This window comes from Rhinatrema bivittatum, chromosome 18 (assembly GCF_901001135.1).
Source record: "Rhinatrema bivittatum chromosome 18, aRhiBiv1.1, whole genome shotgun sequence".
In the NCBI taxonomy this organism is placed as follows: Eukaryota; Metazoa; Chordata; class Amphibia; order Gymnophiona; family Rhinatrematidae; genus Rhinatrema; species Rhinatrema bivittatum.
Window position 1 is genome coordinate 55,367,542 of NC_042632.1, and position 23,345 is coordinate 55,390,886.

The 23,345-nt window shown below is 43.3% G+C and overlaps 2 protein-coding genes across 5 annotated transcripts in view; one reads left to right on the plus strand and one right to left on the minus strand.

The window, feature by feature from the left end:
* NEURL1B (neuralized E3 ubiquitin protein ligase 1B) overlaps nucleotides 1-9,019 on the plus strand; it is a 59,159-nt gene extending 50,140 nt beyond the window's left edge. For all 3 annotated transcript variants that reach the window (XM_029583554.1, XM_029583553.1, XM_029583555.1), the window contains one exon: nucleotides 979-9,019. In XM_029583554.1, the coding sequence (XP_029439414.1) occupies nucleotides 979-1,223 (245 nt within the window). In that variant the 3' untranslated portion in view covers nucleotides 1,224-9,019. The remainder of the gene's footprint in view (nucleotides 1-978) is intronic.
* Nucleotides 9,020-13,722: 4,703 nt separating this feature from the next.
* Nucleotides 13,723-23,345, minus strand: part of SH3PXD2B (SH3 and PX domains 2B) — a 111,954-nt gene continuing 102,331 nt past the window's right edge. For both annotated transcript variants that reach the window (XM_029583349.1, XM_029583350.1), the window contains 2 exons: nucleotides 23,121-23,246; nucleotides 13,723-22,122 (listed from right to left, as the gene is read on the minus strand). In XM_029583349.1, coding sequence (XP_029439209.1) covers nucleotides 20,572-22,122; nucleotides 23,121-23,246 — 1,677 coding nt within the window. In that variant the 3' untranslated portion in view covers nucleotides 13,723-20,571. The remainder of the gene's footprint in view (nucleotides 22,123-23,120; nucleotides 23,247-23,345) is intronic.

Sequence of the window (23,345 nt, forward strand, 5' to 3'; positions counted from 1 at the left end):
GATTTGTTAAATTGAACACCTGCTGAAAGGATTAAAGTTTCAGTGCATGAAGCATAAAATGCCACAAAGAGCGAGCTGACCAGTCATGGAGACGCAGCCGCTGAATGAGTCTAATTTTGCTGCGGAATCCAGACCCATTACAAAATGCAGCGGGGCCAGCATTTCCCACTGAAAGAAAAGTCTGCACAGGAGGCCCTCCTAGGGCCTGACTGTAGAGTAAAAATAAGGGGTTTGGTGGTGGGGGCTTGGCCCCACAGTTTCCTGCGCCTGCTGCTATGGGTTCCCAGCTCAGGTGGAACAAGGATGGGATTTGGCACCAGGAGCCTTTGTTTTTTTCCCTTACTCCAATATCCATCCCCGAGTCACAGCTCGGTCATCACAGCATCAGCCCTTGGTCTTGGCTCATGCACCCGGAACCTTAATAAGTCCCGACTAGCAAGTGTCGCCATTGCATGATGAGTGAGGATCCTTTTCAGCCCCATGCACTGCAGACGCTGCCTCCGGAGATCCCCAGCCCCGGCTGGCACAGGGAGCAGAAGCCCTGAGCCAGGAATTGCGCTGTTGTTGGCTTCCTTTAAGGAGGTCCCTTTTTTTTCTAAAGACAGTGAGAGAGAGCGAGAGAGAGGCGACCCACTGAGGATAAACACGTTCTAAGCTAAGGAATGTGCGTGGAATATGGTGCATGAAAGAGAGCAGGACGCTGTGAGTGCAGAAGCTGTTAAGCCTTTCTCATGCTGTCTTTGGCTGCTGACGTCCATGGTTGCGTTTCTCTAATATTACAGTTGGATATAATTTTTAAAGACTGGCATAGAGAATGAATCCCCAGCAAAACTCATTCAATGTCAGAAGCTAAGCAGCAGGGTCCGGCCTAGCTGCTACCTAGCAGACAGGAATGGGAAGAAACGGCAGACAATTAGCAGGGTGCGAGAATAGAAATTGCTTTTGTAACCTCCTAGTTTTTGTGGCTTTGTCTTGTAGTGACTGCTCCGAGCTCCCCCCTGAGCCCCCCTGTGTCTCCTGTGTTCCCCCCTCCGGAGCCCCAGAGCAGTAAGAACGGAGAGTGCACGGTTTGCTTTGACGGCGAGGTGGACACCGTGATCTACACCTGCGGACACATGTGCCTCTGCAGCGGCTGCGGGCTGAGGCTGAAGAAACAGATCAATGCCTGCTGCCCCATCTGCCGAAGTGTTATCAAGGATGTCATCAAAATATACCGCCCTTAAGCCCTCCCACCACCCTGCCCCTTCAGCAGCTCCTGGGGCTCACGCTCTGGGTGTGTGTGAGAGACTGGTGCAATAAACCTGACCTGTGGAATCCATGGCCCACGTGAGCCTTTGCTGCACTTCCGGGGTGTGCTGTTTGTGACCCTGCCATATATATATATATAAAAAACAACCTCCTCTAGAAGGCCATTCCTCCCAATGTGTCCCTTTTGGAAAAGAGGACGATTCTCTGCTGTGCTAGTTTTCTCATTTGTTGTTAAATTGGACCTCAGCTCCAGATCAGTCTGGGGATCTTACATGGGCATCTGACGTCAATACGTCCTAAATGACCTTTTATCAAATAACAGGGTTATTAAAAGAAAAAGTTCAGAAATAGTATATATTGTCGGTGTAAGAGTAATTTAGTGACCAAGGCATGATGTGGTCAGAAGTGTGAACCATATATACATACATACATATAGATTTATATATGTGTGTATGTATATCCCTGCACTACCTGACACCATTCAAACCAAATTCTGGGCAGTTCCTGAAAGTGAACAAGACTTAGGAAGAATTTTCCGATTGTTTTTTAGGACAACCTGCTCTGTGTCTGTGTGCAGAACAAGTGTTTAGAGGAGAGGATGTCCAGGGTTTAGTCAGACCTTTTATATACGCACTGTGCATCCTCTTCTGACCTGGAGACTGGTGGAGGGCTGGGGAGAATGAGTAAGGAAGGCACAGAGAGGATAAATGGCGTGATTGATGGTGGTAGGACTGGAACGTGGAGCAGACTGCCTTCTCAGCTGCCTAAAGCCATGCACACTTCCCCTGTGAGCTCCGGAAAAGCTACTAACATCTCCCCCATTAGAATCTATTTATTTTTATAATATACCAGTGATTGCACTTAAACAGGTTATATTTTGTAGCTTTTAACTGGATCACAATTTCCTGTAAGGAATGTCGGAGCAGAGTCCTCTCATTTCTAGCCTGAAAGAGAGATTAAAGCTTTTTGCAGTTTCCTTCCTGGCCAGGTAGTTACACCTGAGCTAGGCTCATGGATTGCACCTGTGGATTTTGTTCATATAGGATTCAATAGGGTTTTATTTTGTGTAGGGTAAAGGAAGCAGGACAGAACAGTAGAGTGTGGGGGGGGGGCCCTTCAAACCTCATTATCTAAATACCGCTGGGAGGGGTGGAAACAGCTGCCTACTCTAGCATCTACCACCTGCATCTCTGCTGTCGCGCATCTTATCCTACATGGCAGTGGCTGCATGCACTGCCAGAGTGAGATAAAACCCAATTCTGTAAATGCATGAAGGGGCATCGGCAGGCAGGGCACGCTTTAAGAATTGGGATGAAGTGAGCAGCAGCACCTAGAAGATTATAAAAAATGTGAAGGATAATTCAATGTTTTGATGATAAAACAAAATCCCGCTTTTGCATTCAATTGCATCCTTTTCACTGTGGCAGTGAGCACAGGGAGGCTGCAGAGTTTGGCCACCTCATCCCCCTGACATGATGAGTTTTGTTCTCCTTTTCCAATGCCCCCACTCAGCGCAGTCTGCAGGACAACAGGTAGAGGCTGCAATGGGATGGGGGCTCATCTCATGATGACATGGAACTGGGTCAGCAGCATAACCCCCCCTGTCTCTAGGAACGAGAGTCATAATCATTTACTATACCTTTGGAAAAGACTGGAGACGTACAGACTACATGCAGGACTCATGGTCGTTACCATTTGTGAAAACATTTTTATTTTGCGGGCAGCTCCAGAAATGAGGGTGTTTCGGGTGAAGGAGCAGGGAAGGTAGTGCAGTGTGTGTGATTACAGGATGAGTGTACACGGTTATGCATCTTGCACCGGGTGCCATTTCTTTTTCATGCTCTTCTCCTGACCTCGCCACGGCTGTGCATCTGCAGGGTGCATGGAGGCGCACGCGTTCTATCAAGCTGCTCCTATTTATTTCCTTAATGGGGTGAACTGTGAGGAGGGATCGAGCACTGACTTTGCACTTCTGGGACGGAAGAGACAAAAGAAAGAAAGGTGCTGTAGTAATGTTTCTGCTCGTCCGAACTGCAGACTGAGCTATGTTTTTTTTTATTTAGTTTTTATTACTCTAGTTACTGCTCTTCTTTTGCATTGGTAACATCAGAGTAGTGACATGCCAGCGCATGTGGAAATGAGGGGAATTAAAATGCGGTATATTTTGGTAGGTGAGATTTTGCATCTGAAGTCTCCGTCTAGCATGTATTTACTCTCTAGGATACTCAAAGTAGGGAGGACAAAGTGCAGATTTCTTCGTGAACAAGCAGGACTAAATACAGCCACACAAGTGGGTGATACCACCAGATGTGCTCTCTCAGAGCTCGGGAAAATGCGAGTGTCGTTGGTCGTTTGCCTTCTGCCAAGGATGTTTTCATTCTTCAGCTGCCAGCCATATTTTTTCATATTTTGCATTTTAGTGTTTTCTTTTTCTTCTTCTCTTTTGTTAGTGAATCTTCCAATGGGGATAACGACGTCAATAAATTTTTGTCTTACCCCTGAAGGATTCTCATTACCACACATGGTTGGGTCCTCAAGATAATTCATGTGAGATATCGCCTGAATTTTCAAGCGTTACCTCTCCTCACTCCACCTCACCCTGATTCGGTTTCCCCAGACCAACTGCATAAGCAAGGAGAAACAAGATTCTCAAAACTATGCCAAGAAACCTGCAAGATTTGGATGATTTTAAGGAAAATAGATGTGAATGCTATTCATCTCCAAGGCAAAAACAATGAATTAGCGGATTCTTTGCATCATCATCTGTAGCCTCACAAATAGTCTTGCCATCTCAGCAGTTCCTCTTTCAGCTCTGGGGGATGCTGTGCTTAGACCTCTTTGTAGCCCCATTCAACTACAAACTAACACTATACTGCTTGAAAAGACCAGCATCTAATGCCCTAGTGTCGGATGCTTTTTCGATCCCCTGGGGCAGTAGCCTAATATACATTTTGCCACCAATACTTCTCATCTGCAAAACATTATTCAAGATAAGAAAAGACAAAGGAGAAATTATCCTAATAGTCCCATTTTGACCATGTCAAGTATGATTTACAGGGTAACAGTTGCTCAACCAATTTGATTAAAAATGTTCCTAACTCTCTTGACATAAAACAGTAGATCATGTCTTCATTCCAACCTTCAGTCTCTAGAAATTAAGGCATGGACATTGAAAGTGGAAGAATACAGGTGATGCCCTTATCTTAAGAAGTAATTTTAGATGCAAGAAAGACTTCTACCAGATGTTCTACTAGTTTAAATGGAAAAGGTTTTCTATGTGGTGTATATCTCAGAAAGATGATCCATTCAATTGCCTGACTTCAACTCTACTTTATCAGGATTAAAGACTAACTCTGTCACTTAAGTGCTGTTGTGGCATATCATCGACATTCAAAAAGTCTTCCAGTCTCTCGCCATCCTCTAGTGCTAAAATTCATTAAAGGCCTTGATCATCCTCTTATTAAGGTCCCCCGTACTCATGGTGATCTGTACATAGTAATTTCTAAATTAAGGTATCCTTTATATGAACCTTTAGCATCAATTGACCTGAAATTTCTTTCTTGGAAAATACTGTTTTTAATAGCAGTAGCAGCCCACAGAGTGTGTGAGCTTCAGTACTTGCACCCTATACACAATTTTCAAGAACAGGGTAGTATTATCTAAAGAAGTTTCTCAGCTTCATTTGAATCAATCCATAGTACTACTAGTGTTTTTTCCGAAATCGCATTGCAACAGAGCTGAACAAACTCTTCATATCTTGGACTGTAGAAAGGTTATTTCATTGGGAAAGGTCCAAATCTTATAGAAAATCTCCTCAACTGTTCCTTTCCTACGGCCCAATTAAACAATGTCTACAGTTTATTTAATTAGTTTTTTATACTCCACATATTCCTGGATTACATTCAGATACTGTAGTTATTTCTCTGTCCCCAGAGGGCTCACAATCTAAGTTTGTACAGTTAAAAAAACCAAATCCTCTCTAGCTGGCTCTCTGACTGCATTTCCTACTGCTGTGCTCAGATATGAATGAGCTCGATGTTAGTAGCACACCTTCGCTCTGCTTCAGTTCACGAGATCTGTAAAGGGGCCACCTGGTCCTTTATCCACATCTTTGTCAAGGAGGACTCTGTCAGGGAGAATAGTTTCGGCTAAGCAGTTCATAAAAACTTTAACTAGAAGTTTCAACTCTCCTTCCATCCTCTTTCCTATCGGGTTGCAAGTCCTTCATAAGCAACAAAAGCAATATTCTAATGCAACCCTCAGCTTGGGAATCCCCACTTGAGCAGCTGAATTTAGTCTTGCTTGTCCACAGAAAAAGCAGAATTGCTTACCTGTAACAGTTGTTTTCCTTAGACAACAGGACAAATGAGCCATACAATCCCACCCTTCTTCCCGTATTGAAGCTTAGCTTGTAAAATGACTGAGTAGACTCATGCGGCAGCGTGTGGCCAGAAACACCCGCACATGCTCAGAAAGATTTTGAGGTTTCTCTGAGCTCTGAGGAACATGTTACACCTCACCCACTTGTCTGGCTGATTTGTCCTGCTGTCTATGGAGAAAACATGTTACATGTAAGCAACTATGCTTTATTTCTCACCCTGTCTAACGTGGAGCTCCACCTTCTTTGTGTTAGTCTGACGTTTCCGTGTGAAATCTGTTCATGATTCATTTGCCTGATTTTCAAAGGCATTTACGTGCTTAAAGTGTGCATAAAATGTGGTCTTATGCACGTAAATGGGCTTTTAGAATATTGCCTCGGGAGTTATGTACATTAAAGTATGCATGGAGGCAGTTTGCCTTGTATATCTGAGAATTCTTCCTGGGGGGCAGAGATGGGGATGGGTAAACAATTTACGTCCATACTTTTGCTCTCGAGCAAGAATGAACGTGTGTGCATGGGCCGCGCAGCATTCCGTGTACACACGCTAATTTTCAAAGACTTGGGCATGTAAGTCCAATTTGAAAATTGACTTCAACCCTATGTGGGCTGTTATAAAATTATCCTCTTAGTGTCAGTATCTCACCACACAACTTTGCAAGTCCTCACCTTTTGAACAATTCAAACCATTTGTTTCTTGAGCCAAATGGCTATGGCCAGCTCCACTGGCTTGAGAAGGGTTAAAAGTCCAGTATGTTTTGCTGAGTGATTGCTGCTGTAAAACGTTGAATGATAAAGGAAAAGAAAAGATGGTGAAGAACATTTTTTTTTTATAAAGCTACTGATTGAGTAAATCCATCCCAGAGTGCTGTAGTCTGGAGCACAGCCATGGTTTCCAAAAACGGCAAGCGCTGGTTAATAGAAATTAGAAGTGTTGTGTCCCTAAACTGTTTTGTAAAGTAAGTCAAGGTCAATTATAAAACCTCTCTCAATAGTAAATGTGTTGCGTTCTAGCCTGTTTGTTATAAAGAGGAACTGCCTTGTGATCTGCTGATTGCTGGTGTTCTGTAACCAATCTCCTCAAAAGAAGTCTTGCATTCTTTAGAAGACTCCCAATTTCTACCCCGTGCCAATAACACAAGGGAATCTTGGCTTTTCAGTCTTTGGTTAGTCTGGCACCATTGACTGGTAGTTACAGTGTGAAGATGCACCATGGCTGATGCCATGCTAGAGCTGAAGGAAACTGGGTAGGAGCGGAGGTCATTAGAGCCCTTGTATAGGCTGCTTTCCAAGGAGACATGGATGTTTCTGGCTTATGTTTTATATGGGTGTGTTGGGTTATGCCACAGGAATGGGCTGTATTTCATCGGAAGGACTCCTGGAGCCTCTTTCACTCCTCCACCCTTTGCCTCTTCACCGGGAGCCGGCGTGTCTTGTAAGAGAGGAAGTATCAGTTCGCAGGATCTGCTGGGAAGTTCAGGATCATTGGCTTGATGAGCTGCATGTTTGTTGCTCTGATAGGGAAGCTTGAGGTAGATGGCCCTGCCACCCGTGGTATCAAGGGATGACGATTCTCCTCTCTTCCATCTCTCCCTCCCCTTCCCTTTTCACTTGCCTTGCTGTTGTCGTGGCATGGTCCTTTCACTTTGGTTGCCCTCCTATTATTTGCCAGCTGTGCAGGGGGCCTTTCTGCTCCCTATTCAGACATTTTCAGATCTAGCTCAGAACAGGCGCGGGCTGTGCATGGGGGCTGCCAGTTTCAGCTTCACAAAGCACAGGCAGGAGGAGTCCAGAATCTGACCCCTCCCTTTCAGAGAGGTTTTTGTCCTCTTTGGCTGATATCTTGGATACATTCGTTTCTTTTTTTCCTACACGTTTGTTAAAATCTCTCTCTCATGGATGAGTGTGGGTTCCATTTCAGAGAGCAGAATGGTGGATGCAGGCAGAAGCCACCCCGTTTTCACCCAAGGTTGCATTCAGATGCTGGTAGTGTCTGCACTCAGACCTAGCACCTATAAAACAAAAAAGCAAAGCTAAGCAAATGCTGTGTTCCAGGTCCTGTCTCACAGTCGGCCACAGGACAGAAGAAAATGGTTTGCTATGTAGGCTAATGGTCCCCTGAAAATCCTTTTCTCCTGTAGCTAAAGTTGGGAGGTGCCTGGAGTTGCCCCCCTGCCACCAGGTGGTTTGAGGATGTTGATGCAGATTTTTTTTTTCTTTAATAAGCTTTAGCTCTTACAGTGAACTGGTGGAACAACTATTCTCAGCTTGCACCATTATTTGTACTTCACAAACCTTCAAAATGAAAATGATGGACATAAAAGAAGAGAGCCATGTTTGGAGCAGGGTTTCTCTAACTTGTCCTGGGGATCCCACGGCTAAGTCATGTTTTCAGGAGGTCCACAGTGAACATGCACGAGAGAAATTAGGGTTTCCAGCGTATGCAGGCTTCATTGTGGATCTCCTGACTGCAGGGATCCCAAGGACAGGTTTGGAAGCCCTGGTCTGGAGATTCACATTGACATTTTATTCTTAGAATTATATCATGGATAGTTTTAGGCAGAGGGGAGCTAACAGACGTGCAGTGTCTCATGGGACTGCCTTGTTAGAAGGTGCCCTCTACCCATCTCCCCCCCCCGTCACTATTCTGTGGTGATTGAAGGAACACAGACCAGTGAACTGTGCAAGTTGATACAACTTGTCCGTGTCTAGCCAGTGCAGTTACGTGACAATGTCTCCTCTCCATTTATGAACCCTTACTAGCTCTGATTGAACAGAGATAGGATCTGCCCTGACTGGACATGGACTGCCCGGGGGAGGTCCGGGTCCCACGAAGTAACGAGCCTTTTGGACTATCACACTCTGTGCCCTTCCAGTTTTGACCTTCAGTAATTGATGATTATCCATTCGGAAGATCTGTTTGTGCCTTATTGAGCATGTTTGTGCACTTTTTATCTTTTTTTAACCAACTTTAAAAAATAAATTCACACACAAATCAATAGTAGTTTTATAAGAATTATGTAATAGCCACACAAAAATCCCCTGCTTTTTGATATTGGAGTGAAACTTGTACATTTCACAGGTTGTTTTTATTTTATTTTGCTGCCGACTGTACAGTGCACTTAGCTGTTTTATTTCTAAATTCTGTCCTTATGATTGTTTTATGGTTCAATACTGTGATCTATAGAACCCATTTGAACTAATGAATACTTTGCGTCTCTGTAATAGATTTGTTTGAATATTGTTTTTGTGATGTCTTGTTTTTGCACTTGCTTGCTTTGGTTGTTGTGTTTTTTTCTATGTGGATTTTGTGTTTGTTTTTCTAATCCATTTTACAGTAAATTCAATTTGACCTGTTTTGAAGCAATTAAACCTTCTCCTTGTAACAGCTGATTTTTTTTCTTGGTGCTTCCTTTTTTTTTTTTTATTTTGTGGTGGTGATCAGAAAACAAAATCCCTTACCTTTTGATTCTGGCTCTGACTAAGGATTTACCTCACATTTCTGGGGATAGTTAAATCTATGGTAGGAGTGGCCAGCTCCGGTCCACAAGAGCCACAAACAGGCCAGATTTCCCACAATGAATATGCATGAGAGAGATTTGCATACAATGGAGGCAGTGCATGCAAATTTCTCATGCATATTCATTATGGATATCCTGAAAGCCTGGCCTGCGTGTGGCTCTTGAGGCCCAGAGTTGGCCACCCTAACCCTAACACTAGCCCCAGAAATGTGATTTAACTTTACTTCACATCTGAGCCAGGACTTACATTTCCAGTTTCAAAACAACGTGTGTTAAGGCTTCATGGCTTCCCTGCATTGGGGAATAATAGCTGATGTCTTCATTAAAGCAGGATTTACATGGAGGTGCACACTTCATGTGTGCTAAAATAAAGCCTGGAGTAAAGCCTAGCCCAGTGCTGGCGAACCCCAGTCCTCAAGTGCCACAAACAGGCCACGTTTTCAGGATATCCACAATGAATATGCATGAGAAAGACTTGCACGCACTGCCTCCATCGTATGCAGATCGCTCTCATGCATATTCATTGTGGATATCCTGAAAACTTGGCCTGTTTGTGGCACTTGAGGAGTGGAGTTTGCCATCATGAGTCCAGCTTATCCTTTCCTGTCCAAACTGCACTTCCTGTGGCATCAAGGGCTCTGCTCTGGCTCCTTTTCATTCAAGCAGGAAGTGCCTTCTCTTGCAGAGTCTGCTCTGGACTTGTAACCTAGCATTGGCTTCAGTGAGATGGGAAGAGCTACAGTTATGAGAGCCAGAACAAAGAATCATCATTAAGTACTAAACATGCTACCTGCTAAATGAGGCGATTAAGTGCAGATGGACGTTAATGCCCTGGAAACTGTTCAGAATCTGTATTAATCTCATTAAGACTAGAGCAGGGCTTCCCAAACCTGTCCTGGGAACCCCACACCCATTCGGGGGTGCAGGTTATCCGTAATGAATATGCAAGAGATATATTTGCATATACTGTCTCCACGATATGCATACTGAGAAACAGAATCCGCTCATGTATTGCTGTAACATGTCCCTGTACTCGGGTAAAGTTGAGCCATCCTTGTTTACTTGTAATCTGCGTCGAGGCCCATTTGGAAAAAGGCAGAACATGAAATGCACTTTATTTAGCAGAGTGTAAGTGATGCTTCAGCCTTTCATGTGCTTGGAGACCTGACAGTGTGGGTGGGGAGCAGTTTGAGTACTGATTTGACTCCAAGACGCAGTGCAGCTGAGATCCTGTGTCTGCACTTCTCTTCACATTTTAGGTAAAATGCCAAATTTTGGTGTCTGCTGCAAGCAGATGCAAAGAATCAGCTTCCCTACCTCTGTCTTTTGTCATTTCAGGAACTCATCATAGCCATCCTTGTTTAGGGAATGAGGAAGTATCAGCATTTTTTTTTACGGGGGAGGAGAAGGGTGGGATAGTTTAAAAAAAAGAAAACACGTTTCTGGATAGGAAAAAAACTATAGATCAGCTCTTATATTGGTTTCTGTGGCTGAGAAACTGACCATGCTCAGCTAATCCATTGCCTAAGCAATAAACATGTCAAGCTTGTGCAGCCCTTATCTGATCCCCAGCAGCAGCGCTCTATAAACATTCTACTTCTCTTATACAGCCCTTGTGCTATGCACAGTACAGGCACTCCACAGCTATCCTCTCACCCTCTGTAAGGAACATCGGACACAAAAGGACTAAGGGCCTTCCTGAAAACCTGGGATGAGCACAGAGAATACCTAGTGGCAAGGAAGGGAGGGGAAAGCCAGGCTAGGTGAGCCTCATGGTCCTTATTTCATGTTTTTATTGCCGTATAGTGCAAGGTGCATGGTATAGGACTGAAATGCACCATTTAGGTGTGAGTCATCTTGGCCTCACCTCTCACCTGCAATCTGAATGAAATTGCTTTAACACACATTCAACCTTCTGCTATTATTTGCCTAGTGCTTGCATGCCACGCTATCATTTTGCATCCAATGAATTTTTTATAGCCCGTCCAAACTGCAAAGGTAAGGGGCACTGAAAATAAAGAGGAGCTTAGATACTCAAACAACTCGTATAATGTAAGCTTTGGTTTCATCCCCACACCTGAGGAAGTGAACTTTGCTTTGTGTAATGTGTGCTGGCGATGAGTCGGCTGATGGCTTTTGTTTTCACCTAGTGATAAAATGCAGGTGGCCCTGTGCCCATCTTGTCCCGAGAAGGCCTGCTTCTGGAAGCTAATGATGTGTACAGTAGAGTCTCAAACTCTGGCCTGCTCAACCGTCCCCTGACCCAGAGGAAAATCCCTACATCTGCTTACACTCACACAAACTAACTCCCTCCCCCCCCAAACAAAGAGAAAAAAACCTGGAAGGTTGTACGTGATGCTTCTTTCTGCTGTTTAGTCAGGCAACCGTAATGGGTGAGTTAACAGGTCAGATAACAAAGCTACACCAGGGTCAAGCCATGTAACACCTCCATTCCTTCCTTCCTTCCATGTACGAAACCTAAGGGAACCCAAGCATGCCTCGTTACTGTGAAAGCACTCGATGCTTCTTGAAGTATTAAGGGCTTCAGGTCATGGTTACGTTTGCTCATGGAATAAGTGTCATTTGTAAAACCAACTCTCAATTTCTGGCCCTTGACCAGGATGCCTTGCAGACAATGTGTAAAACAAGTTCCTTGGTAAAGAAAATGTGGATACTAGACAGATTAATGTGGACCTGAGCAGAGGGAGTTAGCAAAACTCATCATTTCAGTATGTGCCTGCTCGTAATAATACATTTTGGAAGAAGGCATTGGGCGTGGTCAAGGCTACTGAAGAGTTTAGTGATAGGAGAATAGGTGAAAATCAAATTATCTTGAGATTTTTAACAAACAAAAGAAGCTTTAATTTGGCAACCACTTTGCCAAACACATTGTAGTATGCAGACAAGGAAGCCGATATTATCCAAATGGTCAAAAGCTTTGCACTTTTTAACTATTACTTTACTGAGAGATAAAACCATTTGCTCTTTAAGGAATATCTTTCTCCACAAAACATCCTGCAAGGCTTGTTAGAAAGAGGCACAATCATGTGAATGCATAGCAAACACCCAGCAACCATCTACTGTGAACAAAGAGATCAGGCACTAACCATGATTTTCTAAATGATCATAGTATTCTGGATTTGGCACAATTTGGGGTTCAAAAAACCCATAGCATTGAAACCCTCCTGCTAGCAACTGTAGATTTTTTAAGATATCATCTCAAAATGGGGGGAAACTATTTAATGGTGCTATTGGACATTATAGTGGCTTTCAACACTCTCCATGCTGATCCATTGCTCTTGCTCCTCAGAGAAACAGGCAATCAGCCCATACTTAGTTGGTTTGCCTCTTTTTTAACTGATCAATATCGGCACTCGGAATGGAGATTATCTCATCTGAGTTACAGTATCATCAGAAGTATGTCAGAGATCTGCTCGCTCCACCATACTATTTTAACATTACTATTCCTGCTTATTTTAATGATCGATTACCAGTTAATCTATTTTGTGTTGATGACTTTGTTTTAATGTACTGATGTATCTATATTTTTCTTTTGCACTCCATTAAGAACAAGCCATTAGGCTACAGAGGTTTTTAAATAAACAACAACATTCAACAATAGATATCTTTGGGTGCCAAAGCAAGATGGTGTGGCAATGTCTGGTACACATTGTGGCCCTATTTCTATTTCTGAAATGGCGTGCACATCTATTATTTGATCAGGGTAATTTGGTAAATGGAATATGAAATGTCTCATTTTTGTAGTCAGTCTTCATACAAAGGCAGCAAGACTCATTATATAAAAGCTAATTTCCTGGCTACAATATTTTCTTTTTTAATCTCCTTTGAGTGCAGCATTAAGGAAGGGACACTGCAGTTTTCAGTCATTCACCTTCCAAATAGTGTTGAACAATACCAAAATGTGGTGACAAAAAGCACAGAGGCCAATCCTTAATTATGGAAGACAGTAGAGCAAGTCGAGGTCAAGACTTGAGACTTCTGGAAATGATGGAAGGAGAGATATCCAAACAGTGTTCCCTCATTTCTCATGACTTTCTTCTGATCCCATCTACTGTAAACTGCCCACGAGGCAAGCTTCGAGCTGAAATACCAGGGAATACTCGGCAGAGCTCTACTAGCTTTCACTGTCAAACTGGGTTTTTATCTCCATAGCTTTAGCTAAGTGTTTCATGTCTCTAAGTAAGGAAAATTTACTTCAAACAAGTTGAGTGCAGTGATATCAGCTTAACTCCACCTCCCCCTGAAGTCTTCGTTCACTTCCAGTTTGCTCACATGGCTGCATCTGCAGGCCAGGAGAGACAGACTGGTCAAGCCTTCAACTTGTACCCTCTGGTCCTTATCTCACCCTTCCAATCAGCCAAAATAAAACCAGGGGGCAGATGTCCCATAGGACGCCCTATGGGACATGCAGAAGAAACAGGGCATGTGTGCAGCGATCCATCTCTTGCCATGCCTGCACACAACACATCTGTTCCTAGGATGATTAGGCATGCCCTTTTGAGAGCATTCAACATGTCCCAAAGGAGGACTAATGTAAATGGCAAAATGTCAAGAAAAACAAGTCACCATACAGCAGATTTGCAGTGAGGAATGTTTATTAGCTTTTGTGTAAAATGCACATTGGCAATAACTAGCAGATGCAGTGAGCACTGACAACTGTATGGCATACAAAAATGGTTTGTTCATATTGCATATTCTTTTACAGTACAATGATGATCGATGATACCACAAATGGTGGGGGAGACAGTCTGAGTGCTCCCCCTCAATGGCTCTGCAGTGGCCCTACTGCAATACATAACTTGAAGGCGGCTACTTCATCTAAGAACCTCAAAAATTACCAACTAAACATCCTGAAGCATCAAAGCGCAATAGCTTCTGGGCTCCTACTCCTTCAAAATGTAATACTAGTTCATACATGTGAGCTGCCAACTTTCTCTTGCAGGTGAAGCATCCAGCATGCTTTGAAGCCAAGCTGAACTTGGGCTGCATGTGCCATAACACAGGGGTTAATACTCTTGGAAGACAAAGGGATTGGATGCAGCAGCTTTTCAATATCGCCATTCTGCATGGAATATGTTACATTTAGAACTCCAGAAGGAATGTAATGCAAACGATGCACAAGATAGTGTTAAACACCATCACATTACTATTTGTAGTGCTTTTACCCAAAGCGACGTGCAGACACAATAAGGAGGCAGAGGTATTTTCTGAACCTGACTAGGTTCTTTCTACGGTCGTATATCCACAAGGACATGCACCGTATCACCTCACAGATCAGGAGTCAACTCCGTAGACTGCAGCTTCCTAGAGTCAATTTTCACTTCCTGTGCAAGAAAGCAGTTCAGGTGTTCCTCACTTATTAATGATTTCTTTCCAATGTTCAAGAGGTTTTCTGATTCAATGATTGCATGATTCAATGTCATGCTAACACTACATGCCAAAGAACTCACAGAAGCTATTTAAACAGATTCTTGCATGCTGTCAGTCACCTGTGTTGGACTTCTTCACCAACTAGTAGCTCTGCTTCCTATAACTTGAGATTCCAATTCTCCAAATGCTGCATACTTTAAAGTATTTCAAAGATTTTAAAGAGTAAACATTTATCCGTAGGGGGAATGTTTCATTTCATATCAAAGAAATGATGAGGGCAGCCATTGCATTGAAGGTCTTCTGGGTCATCAAGGTGATTCCAGAAGGTCCTTTCCCAACATAGATGCATGAATGGACTTGCCCTAGAATTGCAGTATTTGGCAGGCACAGGAACAACCTCATTTTATGGCTAACGTACATACTCTGAAACACAGCACATCATATTGGCCTGAACTCGACCACTCTGGAGCAGGATGTTAAGGCAATCGTGACGCTCCCTGAAGTTTCTTCTCCAGCTTCCAATGCAAAACATTACTATGGCCTATGAGCTCTGCATCTCTTGGGAGATCACAATGGCTTCATTATCTTAAAAGGGTGGACTGCATGATTCTGAATCCACGGCCTCCCCTGTTCAACCTTTGATGCATAGTTGCTTAATTCCTTCATGTTTCCATTAGAGGTTATTTCATGGCAAACCTTTTGGGTTTTGAGAAGAAACATAAAGGCAGGTGATAACCATCTAAATTCAAGATCTGGGCTTGAGTCTGGACAGAACAACTGCAGCTGGTGGGATTAAGAAAACTGAACACATTAAATAAAATTTAAACTTCCTAAAAATACTCTGGTTGCTTCTTTGTGATTTAGCATTTTATCCTGCTTTTTAAAATTACTTCACCTTTAGTAATGGGGCATAAGAACAGCTGAACTTTATATGTAACAGGTAGGGTTCAGGACCTACCAACACCGTGGTATAAGAAGGTGCCATCTTAAAAGCTGACAATTCTCCATGAAATTACCACCAACGGAAGCATGAAAAAAGCTCAACAAGCATTAACCAAAAGGTAAAACATGCTTGTAGCGTCTCCCTGGAAGCATAGCAATATCCTCTCTCTTCGGAGGGCAGGAGGATGCAATCTTTACAAGAAAACTCAAACTACTCCAATTCCTTCAGCAAAAGAGGAGTGGCTGAATTGTGAGGTAAAATGGCTTCCATTAAAAATAAATCCAAGAATACGCACACCAGAAGTGGGTAACTTCAGTCAATCAGAGGTCAGCACAGCTGATCCATTAATCCTAGCCCTGGAGAGAGGGACCTGCGTCCCTGTGCAGGGGGGTCCTACGCTCTGTGCTCAACGCCTTCCCCCACACACAGAACGAACACAAGGATCCACCACAAGGTCAGGAGGAGCAAGTGTTTAATATAAAAGGATTCCTTGTACAGTCTCAAGACAGAGGGCCATAGCTGAACGGCTCCACACAGAAGGAGGCAGCCTTCTGACCATGGCCTTACCTCCCAGCTATCATAACAGGAATCTGCTGTGTTGAAACAATTGTGCCTGAACCAGTCAAGCATTTATCTAACAATATAAAAACAAAACACTACAGGTGGTACAAGAGTACATATTACATTTCATTAAGATACAGTTAACATTCTTCGTCCCTTCTCCTCCTCAATGCCTATACTTAGAGGAGTTTATATTGTCTGAAGCATGAAACATCTGAAATGTTTCTGAGATATAAGAGGCAATTCCAGGATGGAATACAATGGTTTGCATAGGTCACAGCATAATAATTCAAAACATTAATCAGCAGAGAAGGCAGAGGAGTGGGGAATCCATACTGGCTCTCATTTGCTAGTCAAGATCAGGGGTTTTATTTTGGTGGGGGAAAAGGAATATTAAAAAAAAAGCACAATTTTTTCCTGTTGGGAAAGATGCTAATCCTGTTTAACTGTGAATTCCATTACAATGCTGGTCTGAAAACAACTTAAAGCACACAGCAGTCACATCAGCTGCCTAACTCTCACCATAACAAATCCATTCATGTGCCTGCCGTGGTACTGAACAACAGGACAACTTCGGTGACCCCCATCAGATAGATCTAGAAGTGAGGAAAGTTTTAGGAAGGCATAACGGGCTTCAGTGCAAGCAAACTGCTGCAGCTCGCTCCATAACTAACTGCATGCCCTACCTCAGCCTTCCTGCTGGGGCAACCCAAAATCTCCACGAGACGACTTAGGATGGACGCATGGCTCCAGTCCATTCCTGAGTCAGAGACTTTTGCACTGAAACTTGCAGGACCCACAATCTAGACTGCTGGGAATGCACAGAAAGGTTTGAGGGGATGGTGGTGGAATTAAGGATTTTATGGACTTTAAAGCCTTGGTCTCTTCTGCACTTTCGCCTTGGCATTTATCAATATTAAGATTCAAAGGTACAAATTTGTAACCCTGGATTCCTTCTCCTAGGTCTTTAACTCAATTACATGCTAATTCTGCCTGTGCTATGCTGTTTAATCAAGTTTGATGTTTGTTTTGGACAATTAGGAAAGAAAAGATTTAAAAGTAAGCAGGAGGTGTTAATCCTCCTGCAAAGTAATTGCCTCCCCATTGCTAACACCTTCCCCATATTATACAGGTTCTCAGTCTCCAGCAAACAATCAAGAAGGGTCAGTCCTCGACCCTTACACTTGACCTTAGCCCACAGGCTGAAAATACCCAAGCAATGTGCCAAGAGACTGCACTTTGGGCTGAACAGTAAAAGTAAAATAAATTGGGTGCAGACCAACCAAATTTAGAGGGGATCTGTGTGGTCAGGTTTATACCATCTGGCCATTTTGTTTTACATCCAACTTTATTAAAGTAACTGTTGACCTTCCAGTCTGGACACTTTAATACCTGACAGGACAGAACATTACACCTTGTGAGCTCTCGCTGGCAAAAGATTTAGACTAAATAAAGTCCTGTGCCCTGTAAGCCAGGAAGATCATCGTGTTCTGTATAATCTGAAGACAAACAGAAGGTTTTATTGCAATGGAATGTCCTGTCCACAGAATCTAAAAAACCCAAGGCCCCGGTGAGCAAGAGGCTAGGGAGCACTTCCTGTGCCTTTGGGGTAACTGTGAGATGGAAGTGGAGGCTGTTCTAGAAGTCTCTGCAGATGAATAGAAGGATTTTGCCTCCCAGTGCAGGAGCAGCCGAGTGGGGCATGGAAGGATGGACAGAGAGAGACAGACAGACCAGGCCAGACAAACTGTTCTAGATAGTCTGCAACAAAAGGACGACTCTCACTAGGCAGGAACGTTCAAAGAAAGGAGCAATTTGTTTTCTTCTGGAAAGCAAGGAAAATGTAAACGGCAGGGGGTGAAGTCTGCTGACGTAGCAGAGATACGAGAGCAGTTTATCCTGTGCTACAGAAGCACCGCACAGCACAAGGCAGCTGAGAGAAGTCAAATTCCTTAAGGTCCCAGAAGTTGGGAGAAGGAGTATACCCTGGTACTTTTAGCTCTGAAAAGTCCACATTTGGGGTTTCATACAAACAGCTCTTTAAAAAATATGGAGCTAGCGGGACAGTCTGAGCACGTCTCTGGATGTGTGGATGTAAGAAACTGCCCTCGGCAGAGCGGATACTTTTACCTGCTGTTGTGCACACGGTTTGTGTGTGCAAAAGCTTTACTCCCTGTATAGCAAGGCATTCTGGGTACAAAAACTGTGCACACAATAATGTCTGCACAGATTTGCACCCTCCTAGAGACATATAATAATCATAAAGGCATTAGCTATTATCCCTCCCCATGCAGAAAGGAGAACTGCTTACCTCGGGTTTCCTTAGTGCTGGAAACTTAACTCCCAATCAGAGATGGAAGAAAGTTTCCAGGGCTAGCATTAGTCTACGGGTAGAAGCTCAAGTTCGGGTGCAGGAACTTGCACTTGGGATTTGTGTACAGAAAACATGGTTCATGTGCACAAGTCATGTTTTTACGCACATAAGCATTTTTTAATGCACTGTTTCAGACTAGTGCACTTTTTTATAACTCCCAAATCATTAGCAAACTATTAGCGTGTGCGTTAAACTGTGCCCTTTCAGCGCACACAACACACTGCTTATTACATCAGCCCCATCGTGCATTAATGTTCTCTGAATGTTAATGTTCCTAACATTATTAAGATTTCATATCTTAACAGCCACTGTCACAAATAAATGAGAATATCTTGGGGGTATAAGTGCCTTTTAAGGAGAGGATGCATTCATGATTCTGTGGATTCAGGGCTAGCAGATTTGCACCTATCGTGGGAAGAGTTCGTTGATTTTTAAGCACTCGGGCAGGAGAATCTTCTAATGGATCTAGACAGGTTAAAACAGATTAACGTGGCTAGATGGGGGCCATCTGAAAATGGTTCCCTCCTCCAATGCACGTCAAGGCCTGCGTCTCATTTCAGAGCTCACAGACTTCTGGCTGTCCTGGAGGCAAGAATGGGATTGCACATTCATCCTGCCCTAAAAGCCTGCCATTATTTGGTTATGATATTTTTTTTACTCTAAGTTCATAGGCAATAGGAGGTCTTTTTAAACTTAGTATTATAATGTATTTCTTTAAATGCTGCTATTAATATTTAAATGGCAATATTGCAGCAATCTCTTGCAAGAAGGGAAAACCAGAGCTCTGAAAGGACATCACTGCAGAATCCTCAATTAATCTCCCCTGAACAGAGCCTGAAGTGCATTGAGTTGTAAACACATTTCTTCAACTATGTCTGGAGCTGAAAGGGAATCTCTTAATTAGGCCAATCACTCCAGGCAGAATCAGAAGAGAGAAATGGAAAAACTACAGAATTTCTTTACATAACTCTTTTGAAACTTATCAACCAATGAGGAACAATTATGCTAAACTGGAATCCTAACAAGTGAACAAAGAGTATTCTGATTGGCTGCTGCAGGTAAGGGACAATTCCTAGGTTAAGGGCAGTGCTGTAGTGTGAGCGTAAGGATAGTGTACAGGATTCTACTGCAGGGAATTAAATGCACCGAGGCTCTCAGGGATGGAGGACGACACAGTGTTGAGAGGACGCCGGCCCTGTTCTGGGTGAACAGGGAAACGTGCTCTGGAGTTACCTGCACCCACTGAAGTGAGACATCAACTAACTAGAAAAAAATTACAGTCTCAACCCATGATCCACTTTGGCACAGAAAGAGTTATGGTCATCTCTGTGTTATTTTTGTTTTACTGATTTTTTTTTAAATCAGAACTCGTCACTGTGGTGGGAACAAGAGGACATGATACAATTCTGGAAATCTGAAATGGGAAAGGAGAGGGGTGCACAGGAGGGCACACAAGCATATAGCATCTTTCTACAAGCGACAGGGATCAGGGGACACTAGGAAGCGTCCTTTTTGCTGAATATTCTTTATGGTGTTTTATTGTAAGGGAGCAACATTTTAAAATGTTTAAAATAAATATCATGAAAACTGATTTCTAAAAATATGTAAGTGTCTGATCAGCTGAGACACTGGCATGCAACAGGTTTCTGAGAAACACAGAAGGCTTTGAATATCCTTACTTAACAGTAAGGTACGGTTTAGGTTAAGAGCCCGCTAGGTTTAAACATTCATGCTTTCGTGCTATATGGTTGGCTTTTCTTTGGATCCAATGTCTGAGTGTATTTTTAGGGGTTCTCTTTGCTTCTAACACCATTTCTGGGAAAAGCTGTATCAAATAACTGAAAACAAACAATACAACCACCCCAGTGCATGGGCCTGTTAAACACTTAAAATTTATACATTTTGGGAATGCCAAGGAATGGACTAGCGCTGATTGTTTTAAAAGATTCAAGATCTGGGACAGTGAAGAAGGTTGATGAAAGCTCATAATGCCTTCCCTTCAGGTGCCCTTCTCTTCTTGCTCTAGCTCAACGAGGACCAACATGGGAATACAAATTTTTAAAAAGCCGGCCTTAGGTAAAAACTATAAATTAAGCTAATTAAATATTCTTGTGAAACAGATGGCAGCCACTGAATTGTGTAAACTCGGAAATGACTATGGCTTCTTTCTTAGATAATTGGAAGGGATCCAGCCCTCCAAAAATGGTCCTCCACTTAGGGCCTTGCAAAACCACCAGCCACTACTGTTCTTCTCCTGCACCTCAAACACCGTCCCTTCTTTAAAGCTGCCAATTTCATCATCTCCTTCAAAATCAGCAACAGCCACATAAAGGACTTCTTTGGCAACTTCAGAATTCAACTGTGGGGTAGGTATTCTCCCTTTCATGTCCACTTTCTCCACCTGCTTGGGTGTTGTCTTTGGAGCTAAGCTGCTTTTCACTTTGGCATCCTCTATGTGTGAGGCAGGCAGAAATGGTTTGGATCTTGGAGGGACCAGCATAGGTCTAGTAGGTACTGGGATAGCTTTAACGTCTGGTGATTCTTTCTTCTGTGGCTCCTTCGCTTCTGTAGGGACTGAGGAGGAAGGCCCTTTCTTTGGAGGAGGTGGTCTTCTAGGTGGGACAACTGGCCTTTGTGGTGGTTCCCTTAAGGCTGCAGGACCACTCTTTTGTTCTGTATCAGTAGTCTTTGCAGTGCTAAATAATACCTTTGGTGGACCCTCTTTAGGACTAGGATTGTCTTGCTTTGGTGGAGGTCTGGTTTCTGTACTTGTTTGTTCATGAGACTTGCAAGAAACATCTATTGGAAGTACACTACTGGAGCAGTTTTCATTGGCCACTATGCTTGAAGCGGCATCCTGCTCCATAGACTTGTCCTGTGACTTTCCAGCAGGCTTCAGCTTGCTTCTAAGGTTGGAAATATCTACTTTATCTTCTGTCTGAGGTTCAGTCCTGGGGGCAGGAACTGGCTTAGGCCTTACCTGAGGCTTAGATTTGATAAAGGGATTTTGAGGAATGGGTTCTGGTTTTTCTTCTGACAGCTCAGATTTTGGCTTGGGTGGTTTGGGAACAGAACGAAGGTTGGGCTTCTTCAGCTCTTTGGCAGACAACTTATGGCCACATTCAAGACCCATTTCATTTTTCAGCTGGAACAGTTTAGCCTTTTCAGTTTTCAGCTCTGGTTTCTTATTGTCCTTTGGAGCAGTTTGTTTTGGTGGAATTATTGGCAGCATTCCCCCTGGTGGTTTTGATGGAGGTATCCTTGGCTGCTCCATCTTCACTCGCTCAGAAAATTCTTCTGATTTAATCATCGACTCTTTCCTTGGTGGTAGACTTGGTTTTTCTTCAGAGTCTTGACTGGATGTTTCATCAAACCCTGGATGTACATCTCGATTATTGGAAGGGGTGCTTTTGAGGCCATGATCTTTCCCTTTCCAGTCTTTCGACCACTTCACTCCAGAATCAGTACCATTTTGTGGAGGATCAGGTAGGGGTCTGGATGGCCTGAGAGGTTCCTCGGCAGAATTGCACTCAACAGTTGGGTCATCAAGTCGAAGCTGGCCCATCTCATTTGGCAAGGGCGCCAGGAAGTTGGGTCTTGACGCATTGCTTGTTTTCTTATATTTATCTATAAACGTAGCAGGTGCCCAACCTTCATTTTCTTCTATCTGAATGTACCACCAGCCGCTTAAGTTCTTCTCTATTACCTGGGACAAGATGGAAAGAAAAATCTCAATTGAAGAGCACTGCTAAAGCACCACAACCCACAAAATTATAACAGGGATTCAGTAATCAGTTTATTCCCTTTAAAGTAGCAGCAAAGCAATATTTATGCTTTAGTTCAGTCAGTAGGACTCTCCCTTTTTCTCTCTGACCTTCACCGCAGAGGTGCAAAACATGTTTGACGTTTTAGAAGGTCGTTACCCCAATGGGACAGAGATGTTTTCATGCTTCGTACATAAATCTTGTACATTGCTTTGTTTAGATTTTGTAATAAACGAAAATGAATAAAATGAAATGAACCTCCTCTACATGTTCACCATTAGGGATCTTAGGAAACTGCAATGCTTATGAGGGATTGTTTCACTTGACATCAGTAAACCTTATTCCCACACCCATGGGTTTTTCCCCAGATGCAACAACCATTTGGGCATAGTGACCAACGTCTGCCCAAGTAATAATTCTAGCAGGATGTGGCTGCTTTCAACGCTCCACCTCAGCATCACCAAGAGCAGCTTAGTGGTTCCTAAAAGACATATGGAAAGGAAGCCCTGAGGTCCCTATTGAACAAATCACTGTAACAGAGAGAGGAGAGACTCACGGTGCAGATAATATTCTGGGGGTGCATCAGAAGACTGGTGAGTGTAGATCCCATAAACCATAACAAGGAAATTAACAGACAAGTTTATCCAGCTAACCTTAGGACTACTTTCAGGCTGTCGGATAACTTAACTCTGTCCTCGGAACGCCTTTGGGATATCTGGTTAAGTTTTATCCGGAGGTATCCCGCATGAGAAATTTGAAATCCTGCCATTTGTCTGGCTATGTCCGAACTCAGACAAATGTGCTGAATATTGACACCACAATTTTTTTTTGTTTTTTACTTGTACTAAGTAGAAAGTAGAACTGGTCTTGCATAAGGCGGCTTGCTGCTCTCCAGGCCAGCCCAATAGGAACAAGAGGTAAAGGAGGTAGGGAAACTCACCTCAACTTTGAGTCCTGCCTGGAAGCTGATGCCATCTGGAATGGTGGTCTGGAACTCAGCGATGGTGTAATATTCCTCCTCCACCTGGGGTGGGGTGGGCGGCGTGGGCAGATTCAGGCCACGTGGCTGACGTTCCAAAGTAAAAATAAGTTGTTAATAAGGCACGCTAGGAATACATTATCTCCTTCACCTTTTTGGCCTGAGCGGGGATGGGGTGTGAAACGT